At 43.4% G+C, this 11,897-nt stretch overlaps 1 protein-coding gene across 1 annotated transcript in view; it reads right to left on the minus strand.

Moving 5' to 3' along the window:
- The window catches only part of sash1a (SAM and SH3 domain containing 1a), a 139,057-nt gene extending 127,419 nt beyond the window's left edge, over positions 1-11,638 (minus strand). The window contains exon 1 of the mRNA XM_044049808.1: positions 10,428-11,638. Within this exon, the coding sequence (XP_043905743.1) occupies positions 10,428-10,931 (504 nt within the window). The 5' untranslated portion in view covers positions 10,932-11,638. The remainder of the gene's footprint in view (positions 1-10,427) is intronic.
- Between the last annotated feature and the right edge of the window lie 259 nt (positions 11,639-11,897).

Consider the following 11,897-nt stretch of genomic DNA (forward strand, 5'->3'; position numbering starts at 1 on the left):
CACACCAGGCCATTTGCAATCGAGACGAGCTCTACGGTCGCCGTGATGTTTCGCTTTGTTATGACGTCATTCACACATTTCACTCAACCGAGACGTCGGTGGACAGTAAATCATGAACTGGAAGACGAAACCGAGGTTGAAATAATCTGTGATAGTTAATGGCGCCAGTCCCTGAGGGCAAAATGCATTAAGTGAAAAAAATAATAAAAAGAAAATGTGGTGGGACTAAAGAAAACAGGGAAAAATGGGGGACCGGTTTGCATTTCCAGATTTTTCTGGGAGAAAGAATTATCAGGGGCTATTAAAGTAAACAGGGGTTGGTTTGGCACAGCGGCGGTCAAAAGATCTGCTGACGTGAAAATAGCGGGTTTTGAGGTTCACCCACCGCAGAAGAAGCTGCACCACGAGTGTACAGCACATATCAGACATTAATTAAGACTGAGCTTAGCATCCCACAATACAAAAATATCAATAAAAAAAGGTAGCTATACAGCACACTGATTGATCAGCGGGTACATGTGGCTCCAACCCTGCCGACACCGAGGTGAATGCACAGCACACTCACACACAAACTCTTGCTTTTTAAAATCAGCGTTCACTCAGCCGCGACATATTAAATAAGCATAAAATGGGTGAACAGAGTAATGTGCTGCAAGGTTAACCCAAGCAAACACAAACCTGACCAGACTTCTCTGAGCAGAAGCCGCAGGATTTTCTCACACCTACTGAAGCTTTAATGATGTGGGATTCAGACGCGAAGCCCTAAACGGGGGAAGTTTTGGGAAAATCTCAGGAGTCACAGTGCGGCGAGCAATTAACGGTTAATTAATAGGACAACTGATTCTTACATGTGCAGAGGTCAAAAAGAGACAATTAAAGTGATGACCTCTACCCTTCCACACTGAGCATGTCTTTCAGTTATGCATCTCAGCTTTCTCTTACAGAAACTCATAGGTTTTCACTTGTAATTCTGCATATTTAACTTCTGCTGGCAAAAGTGGAAACATGCAAGCAAGTAGAAGCAACAACAACTAGAGTTGTTCCGATTCCGATACCAGTATCGGAAAAGCCTCCGATACTGCCGAAAATGCTGGTATCGGTATCGGCGAGTACTGGAGTCCAGACATTGATCCTATACAATGATACTGCACTATTTAAAGATTTAAATGCCTTTTTATTTTAGTACACTTGCACTTTAATTAGTTTTTTATAATTATTCCTATATTTATTTAAGTTGCTGTTTCACTACTGTTTTTTATTCTGTTCTATTTAAAAATAAGTATAAAAATAAATGGCTTCCATTTGCTGTATTCGTTCATGTTTTACAAAGGGATTAACCTGAGCAAGGCCTTACCACAATGATAATCATATCACAGTATCACACGCAGGCTTAGTATGATGTTTTTTTACCTGGTATCGTATCGGTACTCGGAATCGGTCGATACCGACAGCACAAGTATCTGTATCAGGAGGGAAAAAATGCTATCGCTACCAACAACCTCTTAACTAATCTCCTATTGTACGTATGCTTGCAAGGAAACGCTGTAGTGCACACACACATCTAGGAATGTGCTGGAACCCATAAAGGGTTTTTGCGAATGCTTCGAATATTAAAGGCGGCAAACCACACACAGGACAAAAGAAACCAACAAAATGCCACTATTGCTGATATATTAAAAAAAAAGAAGAAAGATGTGCTCTGCAGTGCGAGTGTGTTTGTGTGGGCGTGTTTGAGGAATGTAGTAACTGCCAGGTAATTTGGGTTCAGATTCAGGTATGTGGAGCCGCAGGGAGCCCAGAGCAAGAGACAGACAGCTCAGTATGGCTTAATCCCCTGCCAGGCACAACCACTACAAAAGCACTCAGGTAGGGACATATCGACACTGGTGTGGTCTCAGTGATCAAAGCTTTCAGCGTAGGCCCTGCCTTCATGCCTTGAAAATGGACCAATTAGGGATAAGAGGGGTTGAGAGTCGGTTGCGCTGCGTTCCATGTACCTTGCTGGCAAAGGCTTCAGACAAGGTAATTATACACACTCTCCCTCTGTCTCTGTAACACTCATGCTCACTGCTATCATGCCTCACTCATCTCTCTGCACCCCTACATTATATCCCTTAAACACAGTCCAGGATAATATGGGCTGACATGAGCCAAACTGTAGCTACATGTAGGATAGTTAGGGTCCGCTGTAGACGGCAGCGCTTGAACCCTCCCAAAAACCGCGCAGTGCCTTAAGAGATCCGTCCCTAAGCTGCAGCCATGTGTGCGTCTCCTCCCTCATCATTCTGATTTATGGAGCTTGTCTCAGGCACATGCATCGCGGCGAACACTGTCATTGTTCATTTTTGAACAGCATCTTCAGAGGGTGAGAAAAAAAAAGGATTATTTCATCCAGTTGGGGGCAGAATACAGAATAATACAGACGAGAATACAGACGAGAATGTGCTTAGTCAAGTTTTTAGGGGTCAGAGTTCAGCTCATAAAAAGCAGCTTACAACGGTCTACTTTATTTAAATCTTTCATTCACGCACGGTACAGACTTTTTTGGGCTTCGCTCTGCTTATATCATTGTAAACTCAATACTTTGTGGTCAGGTGATAAAAGCAGTTTGGACGATATCTTGGTCTCGAATAAAAAAAAAGATTAATCGGTTACAAAAATGAAAATAAATGACTGCCCTTCAAGAGGTGGTTGATAAAATACGGCTCCACATTCTCAGATAGTTCTTGGACCGGATTGCTCCAGGGTGAATTATAGTCTGCAGAAATAACACTGAAAGATAGAGCTGCTTAACCAAACAGCTTGAGCAATATTTAAACTCCGGCGAGCCCGAGTAGCACTGCAAGAGTTATGCAATAATCTCACGCCAACACCACCTGGCATTTAAGACAGCAAATATTTTAACTTTCATATTGCATTGTATTTCTTGATTACAGGAAAAACTGTTTTTTTGTTATTATAACAAAGCTTCTTTGCTGGTAGATTTGTGGGTGTCAGGAGTGATCTGCCGTCTTGGACTATAGGTCATACATAATTAACAAAGGCAGAGATAATGAACGTATGTGTCTGATGGATAAAAATGTGCATCGTTACATGAGAAAATCTGGACATGCTATAATTGCTGTAGCTGTGAAAGGCACAGGTTACATATGCCCTTGTTGTTAAAGAGGTTGTATCTCATGCTATTTCTCTTCTAGTTCTGCTTTGTGCAAGCACTGCTCTTCTCAAGTCTGTCCACAGATGACGTTTGGGGCAATGGCAAACCTTTAGCTTGAGCATCCTGAGGAAGTCTGTTGTAGATTTTTAGGATCGCTGTCCTGTTGTAAAACCAGCAGACAGCGACACGTTCACGTCTAGATTTGCTCAAATCCATTCCTCCCTTAAAATGCTGTGGGTGCAACACAAGAGCAACACATCATCGGTGGTGTTTCTTTTTAAATAGAGTTCCTCATTTCAGCACAAATGCTTTTGGCCTATAATCTGCGACCGTAGCATTTCTAATTTAGCGTTATCAATCTACGTGACCACTTTCTACAGTACAGCCAGCTTGTTTTAATATTCCTCTGCAGACGTCTGACAGTGAATTTTGTGGCGACGATGACTCAAGAAAGATGAGTCACATTTGTGCAGGCACTGATGTGCAGCAGAAGCAGCAGCAGCAGCAGCACAGTGTGCAACATCTCCCTGATGTTCTTTTACAGACACACAGGGCCTCTACTTACTTGATATTTACAAAGCTTAAATATTGAATCAATTTTCCTGTTATCGTGCACAGTCCGTGGTTAATTACAAGTTAATTAAGTTGCGGGGCCTTTAACACTTTAGCTGCTTTCGTTTTTCACAAATTAACAAAATGTAAATGCAGAAAACAATATCCTGCCACAATGGTCATATTTCTAACAACTTTTCTTGTTTTGGTTTTTTTTATATGAGAACATGTAATGATCCCCTCCAGAAAAATCACTGCCGATAATAACTGCTGTCATAACTAACAGAGCCACAGAGAGGGGGGGTGGGGGGTGGGAGTGTAATGTGCACATGTGTCCAGCCTGTTCTACCGCCACCCTCCATCCCGGTGAAGTGCACTTGATACGTTCGCTTTCCTCGATGTGCGCTGCTCAAAGAGGAGCTCAGGGTCACTGTTGTGCACACGGACTCCATGACTACGACAGGAATTCTCTTACATGTCCACACACATTTTTTTTTCCTGGATAAGCTACTGTAAGCAGTGAGCATGAGGAGGTGAAGAGATGCAATTAAACAAAACAAAACAAAAACAAGTTTACAGAAGCAACTGAGCGTCTAGTCATGACATTTACTCTTACTGACAGTAACTGTACCTTCTGTGCACCCTGGCTTAATGGTTAAATAAAAATAGATTAACTCCTAAAAGGGGCATTTTGCCCATAAACAGAATTTATTACATACATTCTAAGGCTTCTATGGATAACTACAACGCAATAACACATATTTTCACCTTTAGCCGACAGAATAAAGACAAGATTAAAGAACCGCAGTGATTCTGAATACTAAGGACATGCCTGTCCAGTGAAGTATGTGAGTAAATTGATAATGCAGTCCGTGGTCATTCCTGATGCAGATACTATGTGGTCATGCAGACGGACTGTCTGGAAGCCGCTAAAACTTTGGACCGAAATAGCTCTGATAATGTATCTGTCACAGATGTGTGTCATCACGACTTGTTGCCCGGTACGCGGCGGATAAAGAAATGGCTGTGCTGTTTTTGTTTTTTTCCTGACCTGCTTTATTTAAAGCCGTTACTATGACAGCCTAACTTAGAGACACATATACAGTAGCTCACATGTGTTATTTAAATACAGTATCTCTGTCAAGGCAGGACGGGACGACACTTATACGACCACAAGTATGAATTCAATTTTGAAACACGTGCAGATTTTCACTGGCAATTTCGGTTAATAAATGGAGAGGAAGCTCGTAGCTCTGCAAACGATCATCTTGCAAACAAAGTTCACATGTCAGGGGGAAACAAAGCAGCAAAAAAAAAAGGCCAGCTGATCATGTGAGAAAAAAGCACAGTAGGAGCAAGACCAACTCACTCATTCCTCCCGAAATGAGAAGGCCAGCTGCAAATACACGTTCCCACATTTGCACATGCTCCCGGGAGATGGGTGGTCGAGTCTTTACTGACGGAGGGACAGACAGAATCCGTCTGACTCAGAGTACAATAGTGGAAAACCAAACAAGGACAGGATATTTCTCTGCACACATGATGTGGCTCTTTGTTGCAGCGCTCCCAAACGACGTCACAGCGCTTCCAATAAATAAATCCCAAGTGCTTGTTCGTTCCTGCTCTATTTAAAATATAAGATGCACTCAATTTCATTGTCACCATCAAAGCTTTGTGTTTAAGTGGAGCAGGTCAAAAGGTGTGGGGGTCATGGGTCACCGAGATAGCCATCAGTGCTCACCTCATAGCTGCTCTCCAAATCCCTAAATCATGGTTAATGCTCGAAGATGGTTTTAAAAAGGGTCATAAACAAAAGTATGTTTACAAAAAGCCACCGAACGAGTGCCCGTGACTTTTTCCCTTCCTGTCATCCTTCCCTTTTTATTGTGCCATACAGCCTTGCTTTTATTTTTATAACCTAAACAGCAGCTCACTTTGCTAATTGACTTTCTCATTCCTCTCAGGACAATAGAGCTGGTCCTCGACTTCTTTATGACTTCCCCTTTATGAGTCCTTGGCTGATTATGCCTTTAAGGAGCCTTTAATAAAAAAATTAAAAAAAACACAGCAAACAGGGCTTTCAGGCGAATGCATGGAAAACTCGTAATGGCAAAATGCCAGCTCTATAGTGTGGGGTGAAATTAGGAGAAGAATGTAATTAATATTTAATACGCCAGCTTGAGTGGAAATATGTATTGTTTTACATGAGATTCAGTTTGCTTTGAATTGGCCAGTAAATTGTTGGCAGTGGGCAATGGGGATGTTTAATGTTCAAACGAAGAAAAATTAAATATAAAAACTGCTTATATATGTATATATATATATACATACATATACAGTATATATATATATATATATATATATATATATATATATATATATATATATATATATATATATATATATATATATATATATATATATATATTAAACACAAAAACTTGGAAGAAGCCCAGTCAAAGCTGAAGACCCTTCTAACAACCACAGCGGGCTAAGATAAAGGGTCATATAAAATCAAAACCTCATTTCCTGCTGGGCCAAAGTGCTGAGATATTAATCCAAGTTAAAAGGAGTGGGAGGGGTCGTGAGATGAGTGTCTCACGCGTGCGGCGGTGAGCTTCTTTTTTTTTTATGCCCAAGGATAACACAGGGAGTTAGAAGCCGTCGCTTCATTCCGTGTAGCTGCCCAACAGGCATGACACGATGTCCACTGCATTGCTGACATTCTTAAGGCATGTTAAGCTGCAGGTCTCTCCCAACTCCCACCCTTCACGTTTGATCAGCTGTTCTGTGGAGTCTAGAGAAAGGGGAAAACTTTCCACAGTGACCCAACAGCATGCGCTCGACCCAAACACTCACAAAGTCAGCAAAAATACAACGCGCCCCATCTTTTTACATCCATATCTCTCTCTGTGTATGACACCTTGTTTTTTTTTTGTTTTTTTTTAATCAACCACCCATCGGCACAATGCTGGACACTCGCCCCCAGAGCCCCATTCAATGGACGGAAATTGGGAATGCAAAACAGAGCGCTAGTGAAAGGACATGCGGTTCCATCAGCTTCCACACAAACAATGGAGAATCTGCCACTGTTTAGCTTGTACTTCCTCCCGACACACAACACTAACAATGAGGCCCCGCAATGAATGACTCGGCCGTCCACTGTTTCCAACACTGGATGAGACTCGGATGAGGACACGCTGCAGTTCTGCTCAGGACTACAGAATGTGCAGATAAAGAAAAAGAAAAAAAGGGATTTCTCTGAGATAAAAATAAATCTGAATCCATAAAGATCACTGAAGTATAGGGAGTCATTTGAAAAGAAGATTGGACATAAAAAAAATATTAACCACTGTGCACGCTCAGTGAGCTACAAAATCCTTCAATATTAACTCAGACTGACAATGGTAAGGTGTCTTTCAGCGGCGTGAACATAAAACACGATGAATCAGTCGACACAACTCACAGGGAACAATATGACAGAGGCCTGAAAAAAGCAGGGAAAGACGTAGATTCTCAAAAAAAAAGTTTTCAAATGACACGTCATTACTCACAATAAAAGATCAACACCCTAATCTATATCGTATAATCTCTGTATAGGAAGGCAAACGGCTTCCTGTAATCTATTTTACAACTCTTACACTTGCACTAAATTGAAAACAAAAGAGACATTATCTGTAGACTTAAGTATAATAAAATAAAAACCAGATTGATGGTTTCTTTCATAACGTTTTACTGGCACTGCATGAGCAATCTATGGGTTCAATCCATCCAAGAAGTTTCAACCGAGAGACCGAAGACGGCATCAATTCCAACGACTGCAGCACATTCGACAACAGGCAGACAAACTGCACCATCTTGCCTTCCTATATTGTTCCCCGGTGAGTGATCTGGAAATGTGCAACTCATAGCACAAGTGTTTGTTTACATCATAAGAAATAATACTCTCTCTCTCAGACAAGAGGTCTCTGCAGCATGGATAAGGATCATGGGTATTTATTATACCCAGCAGAGCCCTTTCAGTGAATTGCTCGGTAATGGGCTGTCTCACAAGACTTTCAGCACATTTTAGACAGGGTTGCTTTCTAAATCTTTGTGCTCATATTGTCTGTATTTCTGGCATAATGACAGAGATCAGGAAGAAAAAAAGCCAGTAACACAATAAGGAAAAGAATAGGGGGGCTGTCAGGACTCAGACCATGCACAAACCCCCCCACCCCGGCATGGCAGACACAGGGAACAGTTTAAGTGTGGATGAGATCTTGGTTATGCTATACAGTGAGTGTCCTGCGAGACTGTCATTGTGTGTCCTGTAATTGCCCCAAGTCTCCATTGGGGTTGACATCTCATCTCAAGGGCAGCGAGAGGCGGGAGGGAGGGTGGTGGGATATCTACAAACCAATCACAGTCCAGTTATTCAAACCCTCATCAGCTGGTCACAGCTCCATCACTTAAGTCCTTTCACTGCTCCTGGGGAGAGACGCATTGGGCTGGAGCCAATTCAGAACTACAGGGTGACTCACACACACACACACTAAGAAAAAGAGAAATAGGGAGACCTTGACCTGCTCAGTCCCCTCCAAATCCTCAGTGCCAAAGCTTTGGCTCTAAATAAACACAGCCTTCAAAGGGAAAGAGTTTAACCCTCTGGAACCAACACTTTGTTTCAGCCCTGGTTTGACAGATAATCCCTCGCAAATCCTAGATCTCGGTGGGATTCACAGTCAGCCAAAGTGGCAGAAATACAGACAAAAAGACAACACACAAAACTTGGAATCAAAGCCAGTATCTGTTTGAAAAGCCAATTTGGAAGCGAGCAAGTCCTGGTTAGGGTAACGGTGGGTCAGATTTGGTGTGTATACAAACATGAGAGACACAATTTTGTCACTTTTCCACGATGGCATACACACCACATGTTCTGAAGCTCAGCCTAAAGCGTAACTAAAAAGTCGTTACAAACACACCCATGCGTGAGCAAATACAGACAATCCAAACGGACACGTGGGCCTTGTTTTCACCTGACGTTTACATCCGTCTCCTATGATCTGATGACAAGAGTGCAACTCTACGAACATAAGTAAATAATTTTATTCATACCAGATCAGATTTGACACGTCACATAAACATCAAGTGCCCTCAAACAGCACGCACCTAAATTCCCTTTTTGCATGCATCATTAAAAATAACAGAAAATGTCAGATTTGCGAGACCACTCACTATTGAGAAGGGAAAAGTGTAAGATAAGCTCTGGAAACAGGCGCAAGCCCAGCAAATTTCTGGGTGAGATTTAGCTCTCGGAGACAACACAGTCTTGTGTTCAACGACATCAATGTTCAGCGCATGCAAATAGGCAAAAAAGTCACATGGATTTTGATACAATCTCTTTCATTCATGTTGCATGGTCACGAATCAGATACGTGCTGAACGCCATCACACACAGATCTGATTCAGACCTGAGTCACATTAACGGAAAGAAGTGGATACGAGTCATCCTCAAGACTGAGCAATCCTTAGCTGACATGCACTGACCTGTTAAGAACAAAAAAACACTTACACTTTTCATTGTTTCCCATAAATTGATTTGTTTCCCAACTTACCATCAGACTCCACCTGTTACAAACTGCCACACAAACCTGTCCTTAAGAACGTCATGAGGCCTGGGGTATCTAAGTGAACAACTACCCTACATGTAACAACTCACGGACACAAATATTGCTCAGTTATGGCAATAAAAGTTCCAGTATTCAAAACAGATAGCAAAAACCACCTGCACAAGGTGGTAACAAGTGATGGAGACTGTTCTACTGACAGCCAGACAGTTACAGAATTATTGTACATATAAGAATTGTCATGTTTAGTTTTCAGGTGCTTAAAAAAAACCAGCACGTTGCTACCCAAAAACAAAAACACAGGACATGACCTCTGCAGAGCAGCCACACCAAATCAAAAGGTTCATTGTATGTAAATAATGTTCATTCAGTGAAGCCCCCTCAGCTGGTGAAGCATATGATTCAGACACCTCTGACGAAAGGTCACCGTCAGTCGAAGAGGCCTTCTCAGTCTGGCTGTTGGCGGGATGACATACCCAGCTGGGCACGCTCTTCATTTGCAGCCCCTGCGATCAATAACTCATCGCCCCAAATCATCAGAGTAAAGAGCCTGGGTTTATATGCGTACGGGCCCGGTTGGTCCACTCACACTGAACGCTGAACACTGGACAGGTGAGGTCGGACTGGATTTAAAATCAAGAGCGTAAATCTTTCTCCCCCTACAGGAAATCACAGAGGCAGCTCAGGGGCTCCTCACGTTCTCTCTGCTTATTGATCTGTGGCAACTTCATTCCCATCACTCACTGTGACAGCCACCACTAACACCTCTGTGAAACTCAGTGAGGTTGAACAGGTTTCGGCAGTCTGACGTTTACCCACTGGTCAGACTCTTGCTTTGGTGTGATGTTGAGCACATCGATGAAAATCAGTCGTGTACACCAGGAGACAGTAGGTGCGAGTGCTTTCATCCAAATGATGGATGACACTGCTGCGCAGGTGACACATGCTTCTGGGTTTTATAAAACTCTGGGCACAACCTTCTTTGTTCAACTTTTGCAGTTGGAAAAAGAGATCATTTCACTGTGTATGAAATCAACATGACAAATTGTGTTCAGTGAGCTTTGTGTGTGTCGTTCCACGTGCTGCAGGTCTGTCCTCTTTGCTCTTACCTTATTAGAATACGGTGGCTTGGCGAGGTTGATGCCATCTCTGATGAGTTTATCCCTGATCATGATCTTCAGCTTCAGCTTGGGATAAATCACAAGCTCTCTCCTGTTGCCCAGCGTCAGGTTCCTCTGCGCGCCCAGGTACCCACCGATGCGCCCAACCCGATCACTGTTGGGCTCAGTCCAGGACTTGGATCCCCGCAGTTTGGACTCATACTGGTCCACCATGTGACTGGTATAAATTTCGGCCGCAGGTGGCATCGGCTCCAGTGTGAAGTAGAGCGCACTCGCCGTCTCTTTGGCTTCCTCCTTCAGCCTTCTCACCGCGTCGTGGATCCTCTGCCTGTGGTGAGGGATGTAGACGCCGATGGCATCCAGGTCAGGGTCCCCTATTTGTTTGCAAACCTCCAGATCGTCGTATCCATTGTCCACAAAAGACTCGACATACTGGGCGAGCTGGAGGGTTTTCAGCCACTCGTAGACGATGACAGGTCCGTTGCTGGTCATTTTGGCTGATGCCAAATCGGCTACAACTCAGAGGGAAGAGGACACTGGGCTGGTGGTTACTTCCCCATTCGGTTTTTTAAACGCATCATAAACGGTTGTTTTCAACAACGCGAGGATTAAAATGAAAGCAAACAATGTTTTGAATGATCCATACCACAGGTTTTGGTTACCGACGCAGCCTCGTGAAAAGCCCGAGCAGACACAGTCCCTTTGACTGCTCCACCTGTCAATATTTACAAATGAAGATCACTTCAGTTTCACTTGCGGAGGCTTTCAAATCCCAAATGTCATTTCAACATCAATTTCAGCAGCACACAGAGACTCGCCGCGCGCACCCGTGCATAATCAGCTTTCCATATACAAATATGAGCGTAAATGCCTCCAACTATTGTCATTCAAATAGCTGCATGGCCAGATTTCTGTCTGTTACGCACGGCAGCTGCCGCGTCTAAAATCCCCTCTCAACAGCTCGCGCTCCGTCCTCTGAGTCTCGTGCATCGCCAAACGGAAGCTCCTTGATGGAATAAACCCCAAAATAAAAAAACAACCTGGCTTCAAAAATGAACCCAAAAAAAGCCGACACTGTTCCGCGTCCAAACGCTCCGTCTACGCGCTGTCAGCGTCTTCCTGCCGGCACATCATCACTACGCTGTCTGGAACTGCAGCCAAAAAGCAAACATGTCCAATGCTGGTCCTGTGCCGTCCACGCCCCCAAAAAAATGTTTTTTACTGTATCGAATTTAAAAATAGTGATAGCGAGTTCTTCTCTCTCCTCTCCAAACTTGTCCCGCAGCTTTGTGGCACAGAGCGGTGTCACCAGGCTCGCTCCGACTTGGCCAAACTTGGTCCCGAAACAACAGCGCACGTTTTAAACCTGACGCACAGCTTCACACGAGAATTCTCGCTGCCGGTTTGTGACACAGTGTCAGTTCCCTGCGATGTGTTTCCTCCACCGCACCTCTCTCT

Source organism: Solea senegalensis, linkage group LG17 (genome assembly GCF_019176455.1).
Source record: "Solea senegalensis isolate Sse05_10M linkage group LG17, IFAPA_SoseM_1, whole genome shotgun sequence".
NCBI lineage: Eukaryota > Metazoa > Chordata > Actinopteri > Pleuronectiformes > Soleidae > Solea > Solea senegalensis.